This window comes from Hyperolius riggenbachi, chromosome 1, assembly GCF_040937935.1.
Source record: "Hyperolius riggenbachi isolate aHypRig1 chromosome 1, aHypRig1.pri, whole genome shotgun sequence".
In the NCBI taxonomy this organism is placed as follows: Eukaryota; Metazoa; Chordata; class Amphibia; order Anura; family Hyperoliidae; genus Hyperolius; species Hyperolius riggenbachi.
In genome coordinates this window covers 164,452,406-164,476,433 of record NC_090646.1, presented here as the reverse complement: position 1 = coordinate 164,476,433, position 24,028 = coordinate 164,452,406, and the positions used below count along the sequence as shown (strand labels likewise).

Below are 24,028 nucleotides of genomic sequence, written 5' to 3'. Positions count from 1 at the left end.
GAGCATCTGCTATGTGAACCTGAAATCGCAGAATTATTACCTTGTTCAGAAAATTTTCCAATAAATTTGCCCTGTACCATGAATTGTGCAGTAGATCTCTCCAATGAAACTCAGGTCACAGAATCATTATGCTGTCCAGCAGGTGCTTCCATGATTTTGCCCTGCAATATGGACTGTTCAGTGATCCTGTCCAGTGAAGCTGTGGTCGCAGAGTCTTATGCTTCACCCAGTACTTTGGATACTTTAAACCCTCTAGCAGAGGAGGCTGAAGCACTGCTTACCTCAGTTGGTGTTGCAGTAATATTCACTTGTCTAGCAGCTGTTTTGGAATTACAGTCTGCTCTAATAAAACTTGATGAATTTCTGCCCAGCAAAGCAGAAGCCATTGAAATATTGTCCTCGTCAGCAAGTGTGTCAGATACCTTGTCCTGTACACAGTCTGATTTAACCAATGTTGTTAAATCCCTCTCCAGTGTTGTAACAGCCGAGGAACTCCAGCCCTGTCCTCTGAATGTTTCAGAAGTCTTGCCCTGTAACATGGATAATTCTGATTCTCTGGTCAAAATAATAGAAATCTCAGAATTTCAGTCCGGTCTGATGAGTGTTCCTGAAACCCAGCCCTGTATCCTTAAAGATTCTGGTTCTCTGGCTGCTGTGGCAGAGGTTCCAGAGTCCCCTTCCTGTCCAGGGAATTCCTCAGTTTTGCCTAGTCCAGTGGGGGCTGCTGCAATACTGACTTGTTCTGCAGCGCCTCATGAGCTCCAATCCAGTGTATTAAATGAGTCTCTGTCCAGTCCAGAGGTAGTTGTGGAGTCCCTGTCTGGTTCAGTGCATACATCAGAAGATTTGTCCTGTCTTGTTAGTGCCCCTGAATCTGATTTGTTACTGACTTTGCTGGAATCAGCGACATCTAAGTCTGATCCAGCATTCTCGTGTAAAAGTCCAGTAGTTGCGAGGTTTAGTCGTGATGATTTTTTTTTGGCCAGTCCTGGTTTTGGTCCTGTCTTGGCTGACCCTGAGGCTCACAGTTCCTTGACATGCCCAGAGGTTTCTCTTGTGCCGGTGTGCCCAGATGTTCTTTGTGTGCCAGAATGCCCAAGTGTGTCTAAGGTGTTAGCGTGCTCTGATGCTTCCTTAGTGGGAACACGTTCTGATATTGCCAGTCTGCCTGCATGCCCAGAGATGGTTCTGGTCCCTGAAAGCCCTGATATTGATGTTTGTCCTTGTGGCCCTGACTCGGGAATTGCCCTAGGTTCCATAGGGGTTCTTGATGGTTCTCCATGTGAGCCTAAGGGGCATTCTGACCTATGGGGATCTCTTTGGAGCTTCAAGGTGTTCTGGGAGGTCTCTGAGAAAACTTGTCCTGGTGCCTTGGACTGGTTCAACAGTGGGTTTTGTGTTGGTAAAGACAGTACCGGTGGGCATTGCAAAGGCTTTGGCGTTTCTGAACGGTTCCTGGAAGGCGGTGGGTATCGCTCAGGGAGTTTCGGAGGGCTTTCTTCTGGAAATCATGGTTCTGATGGGTGTCACACTGGGGCTTGTAGTACTGATGGGCATGGTTCAGTAGGTTCTGGTTCTGATGGGTCCAGTCTTGTGGGGACTGATTCTGGAATTCGGTCTTGCCGGGCTGTCCCGGTCATCATGAATTATCAGTCAGACTGTTTTGTTGGAAATTTCAGTTTTGAAAAGCGTCTGGAATCCGCTTTTAAAGGCGGGGGTACTGTAATGATCGCTGCTGCAGCAGCTATTGCTGGAAGTAGTGCTGCAGCTCAGGCAGTTCTGATGTATTTCCATGCAAGTTGCATAGCTTTGTCTGTCTTTCCCTGCTGTCAGCTTGTGACTGATTATCATTCACCTGTGTGGGAATCTGCATGTCTGCTCCCATTGGATGACCTCAGTATAAAGATCTGCTTCCTGCAGGGTTTCCTTGGGTTTTCATAGCTTCAGCTTAAGCCTGTCTTGCTGTCGCTTTAGCCCCCGATCGTGTTTCTTGTTAAAGATACTTTGCTGGTCTTTGCATCATATATTGGTTCATTGCCAATATATATGCATACCAGCACGTTTATTATTTTCCTTGTATTTGTGTTACGTTAATATATCAGTGTTGCTGATATATACGTACACGAACTGTTTATTTCCTGTGTTCAGTTAGTCAGTTTTCCAGCACGTTTTGGTAGTTTGCGCGTACCGTGAACACCCGTGCTGAGCTAGTTATCCTGTTCCTGGTCCTGTTTGTGGATTGCGTTCATCTCTGCGAAGAGATAACGAATCCTTCTGAATCCTGTTCTGTTACTGTTTGTGGATTGCGTTCATCTCTGCGAAGAGATAACGAATCCTTCTGAATCCTGTTCTGTTACCGTTTGTGGATTGCGTTCATCTCTGCGAAGAGATAGCGAATCCTTCTGAGTCCTGTTCCCTGTGTTACTCCATTCCTAGTCAGCGTTCCTGCTTATGTCATATATCGGTTCATTGCCGATATATACATATGTTAGTCAGACCTTACAAATAGTTTCATTGATAGCTGTAATTGTAATACGCTAGGAAAACATACTTATTGTATATTTATCTGTGTTACGTTTATCTATCTTAATCCTGCTATTTTCTGACTGTCCTGTCTTTGTGAGGCACGCCATCGCCGCATCGCATTGGCTGCCTCATTCCAGTCTGTCTGGTTTTGGACGCTTGCTGTCGCTAAGTAGCCGCTAGCTAGCAAGCGTTCATTCTGACTACCTGTCCTGATCTCCTCAGTTCTGGTTTATGCGCTCAGCGCTACTTTGCGCTGAGACGTTATAACGAAAGCATTGTTTGTGGCTGTCAGATCTGCACTGGCTCTGTGCGCCACAATCTCCTATTGGAGTCAGTCCTCCCCTCCACTATACTAGGGATAGCCTGTTTTCTGGTGCTAGTGTGTGTACCTCCTCCACGCCAGTTCATGCGTTGCATGCTGACTGTGGAGAATACACCACCAAGCCTAACAAATAGGCTCTGAAAGGCCATGTACAGCTCAAGGCAACAGGTTGAGCACCAGACCCCTAAAGTGTAATAAGGATGTTAGATTGTGATGTATTTAATTCTCTGTAAAGCAAAGCACAAAATTGTGTCAATGTTTTATAATTGTTTAATAAATGATATTGTGCAGTGGCATAACATCTATCCTCAGAATCCGTGTTGTAGCATTGGTTACTACTTTGTTGAAATCTGGATTTCCTCCTAGGTGTGCTTACTGCTCACAGTCCTGACTCTATTAAAAGTAAACAATAGGCCTAAATCCAAAATTCCATTTCTATGTAAAGGTATCCGAATGACTTTCTTCTCTGAGTTTTAGGCAGGTGGCTATGGGTCATGTAGACGGGGCTTTGCCAGAAACCAGATGCTATTGCCAAAGTCTCTAAAGTTACAGTGGTTTCAGTGTGTGTATTAGTATACCAGTTTCTTTCAGAACAAGGTTCAGGTAGTGCTATATATAGCCTATTGCCACTGCTCTGCTGTCTAGCCTTTATGGTGTGGGGAACATGAGTGAGCGGAACTCTTAAATATTGTAGATATTGTCTTTAGGAGCTTAGGGTATCCACCAGTAGACTCGTCAAAAAGCAACTGTGTCTACAGACACATCAATTTAGACCGGTTTTGTTCAAGTCCTAAAAAGAAGTATATCAACAAACCAGTTACACATACTCTTCTGTTTCAGGTTTGTGATGCTGATTTTATCAGTTTTGTAGCATATCTCCTCCATCATCTGCCTAACCCTAACTGATGGCCCCTTCCAGACACCTAACACTTACCCACCATCTAACCCAGGTATGGGCAAACTTGGCCCTCCAGCTGTTAAGGAACTACAAGTCCCAGAATGCATTGCAGGAGTCTTACAGCCACAGTCATGACTCGTGAAGACAAATGCATTGTGGGACTTGTAGTTCCTTAACAGCTGGAGGGCCAAGTTTGCCCATGCCTGATCTAACCCATACCTAACTATCTCCTTCCAATGTTAACACCTTCATGACAGCTAATCATAACCTTCCTTCTAACATTAACCCCTTTGTGATGCCCATCTTTAACCTCACGGCTCTAACATCTAAAACTAACATCATTTCCCTCCCCCTAACTCTAACCCTCCAACTGATAACTTTAACAGATATTCCCTTTTTGTTGTCCATTGCATCTTCCGCATCATCCACTTTGTGTGCCGAATCAACAAAATTAAACTGATTTTCTGGATTCTGGTTAAGCCATAAGTCAGTGGTGTGAGCAGGATCCTGCTGACTTCCTACAGATTATCAGGGCATATCATGCAGCGTTTTACATAGTACACTCAGTAGAATGTTTTGCTTTTGAGGGAATTTTCATTTTTAAGTCCCTTCTGTACTCAAATGACCTCATGTATAATTTAGAGCCCGTTTGGCCAGGCACCAAGTAATTTTAAGCAGGAAATTACAGTACACAGAGGAAATCATATGGATACACGGTTGGTAAGAAAAAATAATGTGTATGATGGGATTTGGGACCAGAACCTTACACTGACCATTCAAGTATTTGCTTGGATTGGCCAAGCAGGTAGAATCAGTAGCATGTTCCGAGCTATGGTAAGGAAGCAGAGGATTATGGGTGGACTTCTATGCCCCCTGAAATGTAGTTGTTCCTATGACCTCTGCTTCCATATTGATTAGCAAAGCACGTTAAACAAGCTTTCTATACAAAAAAAAGTCTAGATTGTGGTGATCTCCATATCCTTATTATCTACTGTTACTGCCATTTCAATAGCTTTTCCACTTAATCTGCATACTTCCATTAGGAAAAGGTGCATCCTCTGAGGGTAGCTTACATTTAGTTTGCAGAAAACAGTACAGTAAAAGGAGATGAATTACTAATTCAAAATTAAACCTCAAGCAGAAAAGTTGGCTTCTAGACAGAGAAGGGTTATGAACCTCCGCTCTAGGCACACAATAAAAGCTGCAATAAAAGCCTTGACATGGCTGACACTAACCTGAGAAACAAGGAACAGGGAAGGGGAATGCTTCAGTCTGCTTTTCCTCAACTTGCTTTATGAAATGCATTAATAAACATGATGAATTTGCCAATGCTGGTAATGTTTCCAAAGGTTTTTACAGTTAGTCTTTTATTTGTTCTTTTTTCTAAGTAAACAACAAGGAAAGCTAGCCATTAGCATCTATAGCCCCAGAGCGAATGTAGTAATTGCCTGAGGAATTTCATACGGTATATTTAAATATTACTGAGTGCTTATATTTGTTCCTGGAAGCTAAGTGAAATTATTTATATTCTTAGTGTGTACCTGATCCATGTGAATTAATGTGTGTGCCACAATAAATATTAAAACATACAGAACAAATCACTTGGGTGCAGTAGAAGCGCCTCCTGGTTCCTGTCCAAACCTATTGGTGAGGAAGGGGCGAAAATGCAGCATGCAAAGTGGCCATTCCAATCCAATCCAAAATAAGCTTTATTGGAAGGACCAAATACATGTAGCATTGCCAAAGAAAAAAACTTTAGCATTAGCATGGGGGGGGGGGGGGGGGGTTCTAGGATCAAAGAAAGGGTATACAGTCCATATGTGGGATTACCTCCTTGCCGGTTATCCCGAGCTCAGCTCGGGGTAACCTGCGCAGGAGGATTTCTCAGGCCCCGCTGGGCCGATTTTCACAATTTTTTTTTTACTCCACGCAGCTAGCACTTTGCTAGCTGCGTGCAGTTTCCGATCGCCGCCGCTCAACGCCGATTCGCCCCCCCCCCCCCCTCCAGACCCCTCGCGCAGCCTGGGCAATCAGTGCGATTTGCATAATTTTTTTTTGTTACAAGCAGCTAGCACTTTGCTAGATGCTTGTAACATTTGATCGCCGCCGCTCGTCGCCGATCCGACGCTACCCGCCGCGCCGAGCCCCCCCCCCCCCCAGACCCTTGCGGAGCCTGGCCAATCAGTGCCCCGACATCTATGACGTCGGTGATGTCATCCCGTCCCGTCGCCATGGCGACCGGGGAAGCCCTGCAGGAAATCCCGTTCTGAATGGGATTTCCTGCTTACTCTGATCGCCGAAGGCGATCGGAGTGGGTGGGGGGATGCTGCCGCTCAGCGGCTATCAAGTAGCGAGCCCTCGGCTCGCTACATGATTTGAAAAAAATAAAAATTAAAAAAAAAGTGCTGCGCTGCCTCCTTGCCGGGGAGAGTTAGTCCGGCAAGGAGGTTAAGGGAAGGGTATAGAGAATTGGGGTATGCAGTCCATATGTGGGATTAAGGAAAGGGTATAGGGAATTGGGGTATACAGTCCATATGTGGGATTTAGGGAAGGGTATAGGGAGTTGGGGTATACAGTCCATATGAGGGGTTAAGGGAAGGGTATGGGGAGTTGGGGTATACAGTCCATATGTGGTATTATGGGAAAGGAAGAGGGAGTCGGCGTATATAGTCCCTATGTGCTGATTTAGGGAAAGGTATAGGGAGTTGGGGTATACAGTCCATATGTGGGATTTAGGGAAAGGTATAGGGAGTTGGGGTATACAGTCCATATGTGGGATTTAGGGAAAGGTATAGGGAGTTGGGGTATACAGTTCATATGTGGGATTTAAGGAAAGGGTTTAGGGAGTTGGGGTTTTAAAAAAGGGTATAGGTAGTTGGGTTCAAAGTTCAACGGGTGTGGAGGATATTGGGCTGGGATATATAGTCCACATAAGTGAGAAGGGTATAGGGGGCAGTATAAGGGGTAAAAAGTCCATGGGTTATTGGGTTCCTCTCTGTGGCAGGTAGCGACATATCATAATTCCAGAAAGCTGTAGCGGGTGCAGAACAAATCGGATACAGGTAGATTAGCCATGGCTGCTTTCAGCTACAGCAATTATTGACTGGCAATTGTCAAAATGATTGCTGATCTGCAAATTATGTATCATCATTGTCACGTCTGCCCTCTCACTGATTGAGCAAACAAAACAAATTCGCTTATTTAATCCCCTCCCTAATACCTAACTCCTCCCCCTCAACACTGCTCCTGATATTAACCTATTTCTAATACCAAACCCTTAACTCTTCCACCAACATAAGCCCCTTTCTGATGCTCATCCCTAACCTCTCCCTAACAGCTAATCCTAAACCACCCATCACTAACCCCTTCCTGAAGTTTAATGTAAACGCCCTAGAGTTTACTTCTCCCTGATGCCCAACCTTAATCTTCTAATCGTACCCATACTCTACTCTACTTTATCCCCCCATAAATGTACTTAAACAAACAGGATGAAAAATATTGTTAGATCCTACAGGAATCAGCTATTGTTCACTATTTTGACTAACACAGAATCGATTTTTATGATTTCAGACCATGGAGGAAAAACATTGTAAAGATTGAGGGCTTATTCACAGTGGGACGTTGCGTTGTAATGTGACGTTAAAGTCACAACGCAGCATTACAATGCAAAAACAAAAGGTGGCAACGCACATTAACGCTGCGTTACCGTCACATACAGTAGGTACAGTAACGCATACAGGTAATAAAAAGTATGCTTTCTTGTACCTGGTAAAGTATGCATTTAGAGGTAACGCATTGCTAGCAGTGCATTACCATAATGCTTCACGTTACAATGCAATTCTAACGTCACACTGTGACTGTCCCATAGGATTAGCATTGCAGTGCAGTAAGCTGCGTTATAAGACTTTACAACGCAGCTCCCTATTGTCCTACTGTGAATGTAGCCCAAGAGTTAAAATCTGACAGAACTAACAGGTTTTGGACTAGTCCATCTCCTGATGGGGGATTATCAGGGTTTTCATTGTTTTCTGCTATTAAACGTCTTTATTGAAAGTAAGGATAAACAGTACATACTTGTTGACACTTCACTACAGTCATAGCAGTGGGGAGCTGAAGTGAAGAGTGAATATCAATTGAGTAAACAAAAGGATATGCAAATTAGTATATATAGAAAATACAATCCTAAAATAATATAAAATAACCAGAGCGATAGTTGTGGTCACTAATCATCTGATAATTGTGCATCCAAAAAGAAGAAGAAATTAAAAAAAGGCAATGGCCTCAATTCACTAAGATCATGCTGGAGATAATAAGGCAAGAGAAAACTTACCTCCACACAGTGAGAGAGTTACCTTATCTCTTCATTCCTTAAGTTACCTCCTCTGTAGTTAAGTTACCTCCTCTGTAGTTATTTTCACACGCAGGTAATTAACAGCCTGTCTTTAAATTTAGAATTCTGGAGTTATTTTAAGGATTGAAGAGTTAACAGAAGAGTTAGGTTTGCCTGAGGTAAAATGTTTCCTGAATACGACATGCCTTATCACCATGGTGGCCACTCTAGAAATGTTTTTAAAGACAGGAAATAAGCTTAGTGAATTGAGGTCATTGTCTGAGATAACGAAAAGAGTGTCAAAACTGGATACGTAGGAGTAAATGAGAACCATACGTAGAACTGAGCCAAGGTTTCTATATTTTAGAAAAGGTATTAAAGTTGTCCTGGATACAATTTGTAGGATATTCATTCTGGAGTTCTCATTGTTTTCAAAAGCATTTCCTAAAAGGCAGTAGCCAAGTCCAACGGTCAAAATAATATGATACCAACCAGCCACCCTACTCACTTGCACACTGTTTTGGCAGTTAGACTTAGCAACTAACGTTCAGGGAATGCTTTTTAAAAAAACAGAGAAACCTGAGAATCCCCTATGAGGTGATAGACTAGTTCAAAACCTGTCAGTTCAATCAGATTTACCGCATCTAGTAAAGTTTTTTCACTTTAAAGTGATTTGAATCGGTGGGTTATTATTATATCAGACCGATGTATCCATGCTACAGACAGTGCAGTACTTTCTCCTATTAAATACCCACATGAAAAAGGTAGCTACCCAAAATAATGTTTAGTAAAGTCCTTAAAGAGACTCCGTAACAAAAATTGCATCCTGTTTTTTATCATCCTACAAGTTCCAAAAGCTATTCTAATGTGTTCTGGCTCACTGCAGCACTTTGTACTATCACAGTCTCTGTAATAAATCAATGTATCTTTCCCTTGTCAGACTTGTCAGCCTGTGTCTGGAAGTTCTTCAGTGTTGTGGTTCTGCTATGCACTCCCCCCTCAGGGGGGAAAGAAACACACAAATGATCTCTTGAGATTCAAAAGGAATGCTGTATACAGCCTGCTTGTGTATGGATGTATTTTCTATGTGTGGACATACTGTACATCAACCTACTTCCTGTTTTGGTGGCCATTTTGTTTGTTTATAAACAAACTTTTTAAAACTGTTTTTAACCAGTTTTAATGCGGCGGGGAGCGGCGAAATTGTGACAGAGGGGAGTAGGAGATGTCCCCTAACGCACTGGTATGTTTACTTTTGTGCGATTTTAACAATACAGATTCTCTTTAAAGTGGTCGGGGGACCAGAGGATCATTGATTGGCTTTGCGGGCACAGAAGCTCTTTTTTTCCCCCTTCGGTTTAGGTTCACTTGAATTGAAAGGAGCTAGCTTATAGAGATTTGGCCCTGAGTTACCAAATTAGTCGTGTGAGCAATTATGGGATTAAGCTATGTACACATTTAAAAAAAAATCATCAACCAGAAAACTATTTCTGGAAACCTTCTGGCAATGATTGGTAGTATAGGCATGCTGTTTGGCATCCTGTTCTGTTCTATGGAAAGAGGTGGGTAAAGGACAAGTGAGAGAGTCCTGCAGCTGTAGGGACTACAATAAAAGAGCAATATGCAACATTATCAATCACTGGCAACTTCATCAATGGGATTGGAGACCACCAGCATGCACACTAGATTACTGAGTGATCTTTCCAGAAATTCTCCAGCTCACAACTGGTAAAGGAAAATCTACTATACATACATAGTTTTAGATGGCTCCATTACCCTTCACCAAAACTGAAATAGAATGGACAGTAGGACAGATAAATTATAAACCGTACCTACGTGCATTGCCTCAGAGTATCACTGTATGACAGACACGTTCTGTGCCATTAAGTCCAAAACAAGAGTGTATTAGCTGTAGTACTCACAGTTTAGGCTTGGAAGGCACTGGCGGTGGCTCTTTGGTAGGTGAAGCCAACGTGGTAGGTGATGTAGGACCATGAAACTTGCTATCTTGATTGCTGTTAACACCGTTTACACCATTATTAGCATGTATGCCGTTGGTTTTTCTTTCCAAAGTATTCAGTTGCAGATGACATCTTTCCATGTTTGGTTTGGAGTCATGATTGCTGGGCTGAAAGCTCTCTGGAGTGTTCTTTGATGGCATTTCAAGGCCACTACTTTTAGCAGCTATAGGAGAAGGAGACGAATGCTTCTGGAAACCATAACCACTAATCTCCCCACTTGACACATCGCTTCTGGTCCGCTCGTTATTTGCTGTGAAAAAAGAACAAAGAGCCCAAGGTAAGAACATGATTCACCTTAAAACAACATGGACACATTCCAGGGCTCCTTCCTGTGTTCCAGTAATAGGACAAATGCTGTATCAAATGTGTTCCTATGAAAAAAATAATTTTCCTTTCTAGACCATCCATCTTCCTATGTCACAAACTTCCTACCACGTGACTTTGTGCAGCAAACTCTCCTTCAGAGAAAATGAAATCAAAATGTGCTTTGTAGTCACATAGTAGTCCCACAAAAGGTTGCTGAAATTATTCTGCCTCAGCCCAAAAATCTAAAAATGGCTGCTCCCATTTCAGTCTTTGAAAACAAGTGTTAACAATTAATTAAAAATGATGGGAAACTTAGTGACTTAGTGTATAGCATTCTCACCTTGCAGTACTAGGGGCCCCAATTCACATCTAGGCCAGGAAACCATCTGCATGGAGTTTGTATGCTCTCCCTGTGTTTGTGTGGGTGTTCTCAGGGTACTCACCAAGTTTCCTCCCATATCCCAATAATACAAAGATAGGTTCATTGGTCTTAAACTTAATGAAGGTGATCCGGAACTCTCTCCGCAACACATCAGGAACGCACACTATATCCTCAGTCAAAAACATCTACCTTGTGCAGGAGGCTCACCTGCTGCCGCTACCTGCTCACAATTCTCAGTGTGGTTGATCACAGCATTTGTACAGTATTAATACAGTACTTACTATGTGTTCGAAGTATATTGTGAGTGGCTGAGGCGCGTGTCCCCCCCCCCCCCCCCCCCGCGCCCAGTCCTGAGACTGCATGGCTTTATGTCAGCAAACAACCTCACAACCAGGTAGCAGAATTTAGGCAAAAGAATAACTAAGCAACTGTGCATTCTGACCAACCTTGTGAATAATGCGTGGAGGTGTACAGAGGCGCCGGTAGGATAAAAGTCAATAAAAACTTAAAATTGTTTCGGTTGTGGTGGTGGACCAGCTAACCAAATACAGACACATGTACTTGTAATCATACAATTAGTATACAATTTATTCGTTTGCTCCCAATAACAGTCGCAACGCGTTTCACGGGCGAGAACCCGCTTCTTCAGGCAATAAAAGACAGGAGCAATACACAGCATGTATTCGATGAGTTGCTTGGCAACTCTGTGGTGCCAAGCAACTCATCGAATACATGCTGTGTATTGCTCCTGTCCTTTATTGCCTGAAGAAGCGGGTTCTCGCCCGTGAAACGCGTTGCGACTGTTATTGGGAGCAAACTAATAAATTGTATACTAATTGTATGATTACAAGTACATGTGTCTGTATTTGGTTAGCTGGTCCACCACCACAACCGAAACAATTTTAAGTTTTTATTGACTTCTATCCTACCGGCGCCTCTGTACACCTCCGCGCATCTAGAAGTCCACCATTGGTGGAAGGGTGACATACCCTACATTTTCCTCCTATTCACAGAGAGCGACGTCTTAATCCTGAGTGGGGACAGGCTTGTTCTCCCCACCTGCCTTTACAGTGGTTGCCTTGGAGGTAACCCTGGTTTGTGAGTATATTACTTACTTTTTCAGATTACTTCTCCTCCCTTCTTATACATACTACACTATATTGGGCTCTCGGTTTTCTACCCTTATAACCTTGTGAATAAGCCCTTACTCAACACAAGAGGAAATGATACCAAGTGCATTTCTTCATCGCAATGCAAAGTTAAATTCACCCGTCTAATCAAATGCCTAAACATTACTGCATTTATAAGTGAAACGTTTGTGTCAGTTCAAACCTGACACTGAAGATACACTATCACTGCAATTTGTACTACATTAACAGACGAACAGACATAAATAAACTTTTCTCTTCCCACCTGATAAACTGTAGGCAGCATGACAGTGTGTGGACAGAAGATGGATCACCCACCGAAGATAAAGAATGGGGCATATCAATCAACGCAAACAATGTTAAACAAATCTGCCATATGTGCGGTCTCCTACGGACCATTCACTAACCAGTGCTCACAACCAGCTTCTTGTTACATAGTTATTTATATCCTGTTTTATACCTGGTACTCACCATGCAATTTCACGCCAGATAGACATGTTGAATGAATTATTTTCGACGGGTCCAATCATATCGCTGATCGATTTTCCGATCACTTCTATACAAAATCAATCAGATCAGGCCTGTCAAAAATAATTGATTCAACCTATCTATCTGACAGGAAATTGCATGGTGTGTACCAGACATTACTTTTACAGTTACATGTGCAAGTTTCAGAGCTATGGTGGAAATCTTAAATTCTCTTTTAGTTTTTAAATATTAAAAAAAAAAAAAAACTTAACTGCAGTGTAAAATATTTGATATTATTAAAGCACAAATAAATCAGCAAGTTGTGATGTCATGTTTGTAATGTTTAAACTTTCCTCTCATATCCAGAAATATGTGGTACAGTAGCTCTTCTGTAAAATCAGGCCAGATAAGATATCCTTCACTTCCCACACACTCCAATGAGCTTTGGGGTACCCATGACCCTATGGTTCACCGACAGTCCTTCCTTGGACTTCCTTTGGTAGATACTGACTTTTGTATGATGGGAACACCCTCAGACTTGCTTTCTGGAGATAGTCTAACCCACTCATCTAGCAACAAATTCATGACTTCAGCCCCTCCCTAGTCTATTCAAAAATACAAAAATAGATTGTCATGAGTGTCAGGAATATAGCAGCTAGTTATGATAAGGATAATACAGTAATATATTTTCATTTTCCCATTTTTATCTCTGCTGTGCACTACGGTATCATATGGGATTGTCTGCTAGCCAGTCTGGCTTTGAAGGCATGGAGTTCGTTATATCATGTAAATTGACCCTGCATTCAATGTCCATTGTCTGCTCCTAACTGGAAGATGGGAAATCTCTGCAATTAGGGACTGTCTACCTAGCCTCTAATTAGGAGATGGCTATTCAGGCCAATACTGTCAACAATGTGTTTGTCACCTGTAACTTGGACTAGGGAAGTCTTTTCATGTATGTGCTAAAATACACTTTAACCTGGGGAAATTGAATGTTAGGGAAGTCGTTTCATGTATGTACTAAAATACACTTTAACCTGGGGAAATTGGATGTTAAGGAAGTCTTTTGTTGGGTGTGTGCTATAATACACTTTTCACATGTGGATGATAGATCTCTGGGAATAAAATTATATCTGAGGATGTAATTAAATCTAGTTCCCCCCGTCCAAACAGGCTTACAGCCTCAAGGCAAATATTCCATTATAAAAAGCAGGGGACAGATACCTAAAATCAGTCTACTCCTGATGGTAGCTGGAGCCGGACTCCCGGTCTAAGCTAAGTTGGCTCCTGATCCAATCAGAATGGTGTCCGTCCACAGAACCCAAGTCCAAGATTTGTCTATCTTGATCCCTGTTATTTTGGTAAGAAAATCGCTTTGTGTGTATCTTTGTAAACTCTTCATTTTGTAACTTTTTTTATTTTGTTTTTTGTAATCTTTTGTATATATTCTGTTCTGCATTGTTCCACTTTTTTCCTGGGATATTAAATTATTATTTAATAAGCTTGACTTCTGCTGTACTAAACTAACACTCATAGCCTAGAGGAGACTGCATTGTAGCTGTGTATAAGTCCATGCCTAATTGTATGCTTGAGCAACACTACCATATGAAATTGTAATTGCATTGTGTGTATGGGGCACTTCTGCGCTCGACAGCAAAGTGGGAGTGGCTAACAGTATAGTTTGGAACGACTGTTAGTGGTTTTGCTGCACGACAGTGTAACTTGCATTACAAGTCAGTGCCTGATTGTGCTGTGTTACTGTACAACTGTACTGCGTGTGTGGGTGCGTGGCGTTCCCGTATTCGGCCTAAGCGCAAAGCTGACCCGAATACGAAAACGCAGATTGCGTGTTGAGCACTCGACAGCTGAGTTGAGGTGTCTAGAAACCGCTAGTGGTGGCAGTAAGAAGCTTTTTAGGGGTCACAGCCTTGTTTGTGGCTTGAATAAGGCTGTCCCCCGCTTGATCTGGTCAAACCCGCAGTCGGGAACCGTATACGCAGGCGTGCCACGGGCGGGTTCCTGACAATGAGTGTCAATTGGAATAATAATCGAGGTCCTTCTACTGCTTTTGGTAATAAATATACATCCATAGTTGAAACTCCAAACTTCTGTTTAACAGCATTAAAAGCTACAAATTTCCCTTAAAGGTTATAAAAACTTTTTTAGTGTGCTCATCCTCCATTTGTCTTGTAGTCCTTTCACTTCTCCACCTATAATAGCTATGGAAAGACATAATTATCAGTGTCTTCTGTTCCACCTCATTTGCTCTGTGTATTTGACATACACAATTTGGCTTTGCAACAGAGATCTTGATGAATGACTCCTTGATGGATGAAGCATTAACACAAATAAAACAGACAGTTAGTGTTAGGAAGCCGCAGCAGACATCACACCAATGACATACCAGAAAGCACTGTGAGCTTTGCACTACAGGTCACTGATCCATAGTCATTTCTTGCTGTGCAAGTGAATGTTCCTGCATCTTCTGGAAAGGTCTCGGCAATCACCAGTGTGCAGATCTCCTCTGGAGAAAACAGGAAGCACATATTAATTTTATATGTTGTTTTCACTGCTCAAATATCTTACATGCAGCTCAAAATGAAACACAATACATGAGTGCAAAAAAGTAAGAGGATAACCACTTGACCAAAGGCATTACTGAAAAAAGTTCCAAAATCTGAGCATTAGCAATTGGAGTGCCTGAGTTTTTACAAATCCTGCTAGAGAAGAGGGGTATATGCAAATAGTCCTTGCAATTCTGGATACTAGTCCTATTTCTACCATGTAACATTCCTTAATAGGCAGAAGCATGGGAGACTAACTTTATCAAGCCTCTGGGGTGGCTGTAACTACATGTTCCCTACTGTAGACTTCGCATGATCTGCTCATCAATAACTCATTCATAAGTGTGAATGAGGGCTTATAGATTATGGTAAATATAAATTTGTAGAGAAAAACCACAGGGCAAGGCTCCTTCTAAGACCCCTGTTCACTCTGCCAGCGTTTTCACTGTTAGCAAACCTAAATAGGGGACTATGCCATTACTTCCCTTTAGACAAGTCATGTGACCCAGAGAAGTATAAGCTGACAGTAAAGTGTGTGTTCCCAGTGAGAGATAAGTTGTCTCTCACCAATAGTGATGGTCATGTCTAGGAGAATTCATGGAGAAGCATGCGATAAGTTTGGTCAGGTGATAGATATGCAAGTCTCTAATTTACTAGTCATGATCATGTGCTAATGCAGGAAATCAGAGCGTTGCAAATCTATCAGCTGATCAAACAAATCACATGCTTCTCCATGAGTCCACCTAGACATGACCATCACTAGCTACTACATATATTGCTGAAAGGATACATAACTAATTTTGGCTTGCATTGCAGCTCAGCAGATCCTTTTCAATATGAGATTCTACTATAGCTGTACTACTGGTCATAAAGAGATAATCACTCAGCAATTAGGAGTGTGTTAATTCTAAAATAGAACCTGTAACAACTCATAGTAAAACATGAAAACATTGTTCAAGATACCCATTTTTATGTTAAATATCCTGGTCTCAGAATTAGAAACACTATATATTGCTGTGTGTTGGTATATAGCTCCGCCCTCCTAGTGATGTTTTGCCTAGGCTTGAGGTCACACAGCCTTCTGCCCCAGAGCACTTTGGGAAATCAACTAACATAACTGCTTTCTACACAGATGGGGAAAAGAATCCCACAGTGATGCAACTTGCCAGCAGTAAAGATGCTAGCACTACTGATAAAAGGTGACCATACACTTAAAGTTTTCCACCATCCGATTGATCATCCGATAGATTCCTGTCAGATGCCTGTTCGATCCAATGCAGCTCTACGGGCAGTCAATCTGTCACAGATTGACCTATATTCTACATCTGAACTGAACGAGCTATTCAACAGATTGCAGCCACTAATTGATTGGTTGCTCGATCTGCCCGTCTGCTGCATCAATTTCTAGCTGATTCAATCAGTCGATCGAATTGCCCATATATCGACAGGAGAAATGGATAAGTGTATGGCCACCTACATTTGAGCAAGTAAATCCGGGTGAGGTAAAATTTAGCAATGGGCAAACATCGGCATAATAATAATAAATTAATATTGTAAAAAATAAGCAATTTGAATAATCAAGATAAAGTAAACAGAATTTAGCCAATCAACCTCCTTACAGGCTACTAAAGGAAGCCAACAAATTAAAGCATCAATACTGAGGCTTGGAAGACAGAGCGACTGCAGAAAGACTTGACATTTAATGGTAAAGTTAAAATCTTCTCATTTGCACCCTCTATCTCTGAGGCACTGTGCACACTATTACATGCCGTCAGGCCACGATGATGTAGAGGCAACCCAGACTCTGCAGTGCATCACCAAGTGGTACTGCTCAGCGCACAATTGCATTATAATCAGGGCCGGATTTAGGCCATGGCCTAGGGCACCACAGCAGCAAGGGCACCAAAGCAGCAGGCTAAACTGGTGCAGCATTTGCAAACTTGCAAATGCTGCAATGCAGTGGCCACCTTGCTCTCTGTTCACATTTGCATAGTTGCCAGCGGCTATTGACTTGGGCAGCATTGGAGACGGAATGGAAAAGGAAGCTTCTGCACTGGAGACTAGCAGAGAAAGGAATGACACGGAGGGCTGCTGTGGTGTGAAGGCAAGCTGGCTACCTTTACTGAAAGGGGGGTGGGAAGAAGGTGGGATTAAGGGAGTCATCTGGCTACCTATACTAGAGGGAAAAGGGGGGGGGAGGGATCATCTGGCTACCTATACAGGAGGGAAAGGGGGGGAGGGGTCATCTGGCTACCTATACAGGAGGGAAAGGGGGGGAGGGGTCATCTGGCTACCTATGCTGGAGGAGTCATTAGGCTACTTATACTGGAGGGAAGAGGGAGGGTCATCTCGCTACCTATACTGAAGGAGGGCGGCTGGTAACAGTGGCCTTGGGCAGTAAAGAGTACAAATCTGGCCCTGATTATAATCAATGCCACGACAACAATCTTTGTATAGTTGCATTAATAGTGCAGCGCATGCGCAGATGGATGAAAATCCAGTGATGTACATTCTGTCCAGCAGGGGCTCTTCACTGAGCAGGGGCGGGTTGATCATAGCTAGCCAGATTACCCTGTCTTCACAGACTACTGCAGGGTTTATAAAATACGAAATTATGTGGTGCGATTTTCCTTCGGCAAGCTCTCATGCGGCAGGAAAATCAGCCCGTACCATGTGTGAAAGTAGCCTGAAGGTACTTATCAATATGGGGTACGGTTTTCACCATAGGTCATTTATTTGAATGCTCAGTTTCCATAGCCAAGGTTGCTATGATGTAACGTGGCCAAAGACAAAGAAGCATAGCTGAATGTGGAAGCACTATCTAGCCAGATGATGATAATCTTATGTCCTTAACCAGCTTTATTAATAGCACAGTGCTTTCATCCTGCAATGACTCTGTGGCAGCTGCTGATATCTGTTAATTAAGCTTACTGGTAAGGTCAGAGATACAAAGCTTTATCAGAAACCAGCTCGGCTTTACCAGCGACAAAGACAAGTGACAAGTCTTTACTTACAACAATATAGCAAACGACCAGCCCATTAAAATACTGCATGTAGAAGCGACATTACGCATGACATGAGCATATTCTGTAGAACAATGTTGTTTAAACGACAGTCTACACATGTTGCCGATTGCACGATATCTGCATCGTCTAAGTTAATCCACTAGATCCTAGGTTCTCAACGTGTGGTACGCGTACCCCAGGGGGTACTTCTGATGGGTCCAGGGGGTACTCGGGCTTGATATACTTAACCAAGAATAACAAATTTAGAGATTTAGAAAATTATACATCTTATTTAAAAAACACCAAGTTAACATTCTAGCTAGTTAAAAGCAATAGTAAATGCTTGGAAATTGTTTAGAACCAATTATCATGTACTACAATCAAATATATATTTGTCAAGGGGTACTTGTGGTGATTTTTACTATGCTAGGGGGTACTTGGTGATTACTGGGTTTTAAAAGGGGTACATACCAATAAAATGTTGAGAAACACTGCACTAGATAGATCGAGCAAAATGCCCGATATCGGTTGCTTGTATTTGACGTTGGTTAACACTTTCTGCGATTGTCAACATTGTCAATACAGCAAAATCTGTCGTTCATCAGATGGTTCCACCGACTTTTGTATATCGTGTAAACAGCTGTTGCCTTAGCAGGATAGAAATCCAGAGAGCTAATACTCATAATATAAAGGTACCTGGCTAGATTAAGAATCCTCTTTACATCCTTTAAAAGTATTCTTATTTCTTAAGAAAGAATAAAAAAATAAAAAAAAAACATGCTTCTACCCCAGCAGCTGTATTTGCCATTAATAATTTCCCTCTATTTTAGATTGTGCTGACAAATTCACTTTTTTTTCTGGCTTCATATTTATGTTCCTGGCATACAGACTGAGTTCTAAAACAGCCCTATAAATTTAAATTATTTTACTTAAATTATCTGTACATGTCCTTCTTATTAACCCGCATGCAAAATCCATTTTTTCCACTGTTCATTATCCAGTAAAAGTTCAATTTGTACAGGAGAGGAAGCAGACAACCATGGTATCCAAATTCTAAGAAAACAGACGGATTCTCATGCATTCATTACATTATGGTGGCAGGAATGATTTGGGCTGTCTGTGTTAATTTAATAAATGCAAAAAGTAAAAGAGTCTAGTCTAAAATATTACAACCAATCAGATCTCGCCTTTTTCAGGTTTGTGATCAGAATATGTCAGAAAGAGGACTTCAGTATAGTTGCTACAGGTTTTTAAATATTGTAGGCCTGACTCAATTCACTTTTTCTCCTAAGTTTTCTCCTGGGAGAAAAATGTAATCTTTTTAAAGGACACATCCGAGCACGCTAAAAAATAAACAATCCACTTACCTGGGGCTTCCTCCAGCCCCTGCCAGCGGTCCTCTGCACTCCGCATGCAGGAGTGCAGGAGAAATCCGACCCGGCTGCCAAACCTGGCGAGGAGGGGACCGGGAGCCACCAGAGCTGCGGCGAGGGCACCGAACGGATACAGGGGGCTGGAGGAAGTACGAGGTAAGTGGATTTTTTATTTTTATGGAGCTCGGTCCTTCCCTTTAACCACTTAAGCCTTCAGTGTTGTTTGACCTTATGCATCCGAGCAACTTTAATCTCCCACTCATTCACCAATAACTTTATCACTGCTTATCACAACGAAACAATCTATATCTTGTTTTTTTCCATCATCAATAAGGCTTTGTTTGGGTAGTACATTATACTAAGAATTATTTTATTTTAAAAGCATTTTAACAGGAAAATTAAGAAAAAAATTGAAAAAATGCATTATTTCTCAGTTTTCAGCCACTATAGTTATAAAATAATATTAGTAAGGGTATAGTATTAATAGTATTTTATTTGCCCATTTGTCCCGGTTATTACACCATTTAAATTATGTCCCTATCACAAAATATGGCGTCAATATTTTATTTGGAAATAGAGGTGCATTTTTTCAGTTTTGCGAGGCAGCAGAGCGGTGGTAAAGAGCTCAATCTATTTGCACTAATTAGATCTACAGAGCTATGTAATTTTTTTTAATCCATTTTGGCTTCAGATTCTCTTTAGAGAAAAAGTGAACTCTTTCTACTGGAAAGTATTAACCAAACTGTGGAGCGGCAGGTAGCAGTGGAGCTCTCTAGTGGAGCGGCAGTGTCGGTGGGATACCACTTAGGTGTGGATATAGTGTGCTTAGTAGCAAGCTACTAGGAGCGTAACTAGAAGGGAGCATTACCCGCGATCACAGGGGGCCCCCCCAACCCAATACAGGAGACTACACTTCAGATCAGGTGTTTTTGTGGCTACACTTGTTATGGGTGTGAAGATCATGATGGCCACACTTGTTTTATGACCCTTGTGAGGTGAGCCGCAAGGCCATAAGGGGCACCAAGGGGAGGCAAGGGAGCATTCTGTGGGAGCCCCATCAAAGTTTTGCAGGGGGGCCCCATGGATTGTAGTTACGCCACAGCAGGCTGCCCTACAATCAAGTTAACAGAAAGAAGGGGGCTTAGATGCTTCTATCTGAAAAAAAAGCTGCAGGCACTACTTTTTATTTACCGCACACAAATCGGAAACAGCATATTGATTTCAATAAGCCATCATTCCCCTTCAGAATTCATATGCAGGAAACCGCAGGAAATCAGCCCAAGTAATATCAAGGCCTAAGTTAAGTGATACCTGACTGGATCTATGGAGACCGAACATGGAAGGAAGGGAAGAGAAAGGGTGGGAGGCCGTTTGTAAATGTAATATAGAAAACAAGCTTTATTAATTACTGAAAGACAACAACAATTTCACATGTTAGATGCAATTTTGCACTCTGGATTGTATTATTCACCTAGCAAGTCTGACAAGCATTGTTTGAGCCTCAAGATCATGTGGGACCACAGTCAAATTAATATTTTATTACTCTCAATGAAATCTTTTGTTTGCTGAAATCGGTGGGGAAAGCTTCACAAGTGAGCACACCATAACACAGACTGTGGCGTGTATGGTTTAGACATTATAATAAAGTTTCTTCCTTTTTATCTAATAAAACCACTTTTCTTTGTGCATGTCACACACACAAAAAAAAAGACAATACGCTGCAGAAATCTGATAGGCTCCACTTCTAGACAGCTGAGTAATGGGTGAAAGCAGCAACAGCTGGCCAATGATTCATTTTTTCCCCCCTCAGCAACTGTGTCTTTCAAAGGTTCAATCAGCATTGTGTCAAAAAGAACATAAAAGAGAACAGATCAGGTAATTTGACAAACCGAGATGTTAGCCTTAAACAACTGGACTGTTTATTAAGTCACAAAACTGTCTACGATTTTCGTCTAGACAGCACGAGTGGAGAACGCATTAGCCAGACAGTAGGAAGGAAAGGCTGCTGTTCCTGGGATCCTGAGGCTGTGTGAGAGAGCAGGGCATGTAGGGACGGTGCTGTAGACGGCACAGCAAGCTGTCACACGTCATTTTCACAAGTAAATGTGTCCCTGAGGTAATATTAACCTGAGTTTATGAATGAGCACGGTTCAATGGGAACATATTCTACCTCGGTTTATGACACATGGGTGCCTACGATGAGCAGTGGCTGAAGAATGTTTATGTTTTTCAGCAATACATATAAGAGTCATTGTATGTACCACATCTATCGAAATCTGACCTCGGGCCCATGACAAGGCCTAATCTATCATTCACATTCACGAATGGAAAGAAAAACAGAACTATGCTGTGCTGTACAGACCTTCTTCCATCACATTCTATTATACTCAGTATGTCTGGGGAAAAACAAAAAACCTAATAGCAGAAAATGAAAGCTGATGGCTGAAGTTATAATGGCGGTTATAAACAAAATTAGTTTTTTAAACACTTAGAAAAATGCCAAAATTAGTTGTCAAAGGTTGAGATGTAGTTGCAAATAATGAATTAGGCACCCACCTGATTCATTCTATCATAAAATAGGTACATTTGAAATAAAATGCTCTTTTACCGTTTATCGTTCGATTTGGTTGGGGCTGGATCAGGTAAATGAGCATTTTATTGTGTTAGTAGAGTATCTACAAATTTACAGATATTTTACAACGTGATTGATATAGTGAAATATTGGTAATATTTGCTGATATTTCACTATGACCTAACCTCTCCTTACTCACACAGAACCCTCCCCCCTCAGGCAACTAATAACCCTCCCCATGGGCAACTAATAACCCTCCCCCAGGCAACTAATAACCCTCCCCCCACGGCAACTACTAACCCCACCCCCCACCCCATCCCCAACAACTAATAACCCCCCGCGGCCAAAAATAAGCGTCCACTAGATAGCGGACTATGGGAACTGCAGCTACTAGTGGGCGAGAACACCCGTTATGTAGCGGGCACCCATTTTTGGCCACGCTACCATTAACTGCTCCGCATGAAATCTATTGAAAATCTGCAAATTGTCAGCAACGCTGGCATAGACACTATCTTTGGGGTTGATTCACTATCACTATAGCTCCCCTTACTGCATGCTTAGCTTGCCTCATCAGCATTAACGTGCCTTATCAGAGTTAGCATGCCTTATCAGAGTTAGCGTAGCATAGCGAGCGCTACAAACTTATGCCTGCTAATTGGCAATGACGAAAGCTCCACTCATCCTGCCCTGAGCCCCTACGGGTCCGATCACTTTAAAGGACATTATCCCCGCACCTTGATTGGTCCAATAGGCTGCCTGTCACTTGACAGGAAACTTGACAGGCAGCCTATTGGGCCAATCAAAGTGCAATGTACTAGCTTAATCCATTGCTAATTACTGTAATTTTATATGTGTTCAAAAAAAATGGGAGGCTGAACAAAGGCTTTAGCAGCTTTAAATTATCCTTTTATACAAGCTAATGTACTTTTAATTAACACAATTGGTCTGATTTATTAAGGGATCCAGAGATCTTCATGCATATTTTATACTGTACTGTATATTATATACTGTATATCGCTTAGGTATCATAAAGGTATTGTAAGTAATTATATGGTATAAAAAAAAACCCTTTAAAGAATAGCACCTCCCACAGCAAATTTTGGAAAAATATAACAAGAATCTTTATTCAACATTAGGTATTATAATAATAATAATAATAATAATCACAATATTGATATACGTTTCCAAAATTTGCTGTGGGAGATCTATTCTTTAAAGGTTTTCTTTTTCTACCATATAGTTGCTCTTGTTTTGATCCCTAGCACACACGGCTATTTGGTTGAGGTGTCGCAGACTCTTTTCAGAAACTATCTAAAGATATTGTAAGTAGTGATAAAGTTATTGCTGAATCAATAGGTACAAAGCTATAAGTGAAGTGGTGAAATTTAAACAAAACAAAAAAAAATGCTGTAGATATTTTTGTGTATTTATACAGTTCTGACATTTTTCCACAGTGTTCTATAGAGAACATGGCAGAATTAAAATGATTCTTCAGTGATTTTTTTTTAATTATTATTATATACTGACCTATGGAGAAGGAATGCTGTGGATCCTGTAGCCTTCACTGTTCTCTCCCGGTCTGCTTGCTCCAGCACTGTTGCCCCCATTCCATGTATTCAACCAACTGCGCAAATACGCCTTTGGGGACCTTCAGGAGCACTAGGGTCTCGAGAGCGCTCACGCATGCCCAGCACGGAGCTGCCCATCTTAGGAAGCACTCACAGACACAAGGCCTCCCAAAATTTTCCTGAAGATGAAATATTTGAATGACGGGCAGCGGTGGAATCGGGATACAGAGAGTACTGGGAAGGCTCTTCAGAATCCGGACCCTGTGACTTTTTTCTTTTTAATCTGTTACATATTTGGTTTAATTACACTATCTGCCTCTCAACACAGGACAAGCATGAACTGTAATAACTGAATGGAGCTAGTACTGTGGAACTAATAATCAAATCTGATATGACTTGGGTGGGAGTGGGACGTCCTAACCACACCATTAATTCTGTCCTGGTTTGTCAGATCTCATGAAATCCTCAGAGAAGATGCTGGGATATATTTGAACATATGTGGGTAAATTAGGCCCAAAGAATTTGACATGTACTTATACACGCTG

General features: G+C 41.8%; 1 protein-coding gene across 2 annotated transcripts in view; it reads right to left on the bottom strand.

Moving 5' to 3' along the window:
• PALLD (palladin, cytoskeletal associated protein) overlaps positions 1–24,028 on the bottom strand; it is a 473,533-nt gene that overhangs the window by 200,912 nt on the left and 248,593 nt on the right. For both annotated transcript variants that reach the window (XM_068278815.1, XM_068278814.1), the window contains exons 9-10: positions 14,806–14,925; positions 9,999–10,347 (exon numbers count right to left, since the gene is read on the bottom strand). In XM_068278815.1, coding sequence (XP_068134916.1) covers positions 9,999–10,347; positions 14,806–14,925 — 469 coding nt within the window. The remainder of the gene's footprint in view (positions 1–9,998; positions 10,348–14,805; positions 14,926–24,028) is intronic.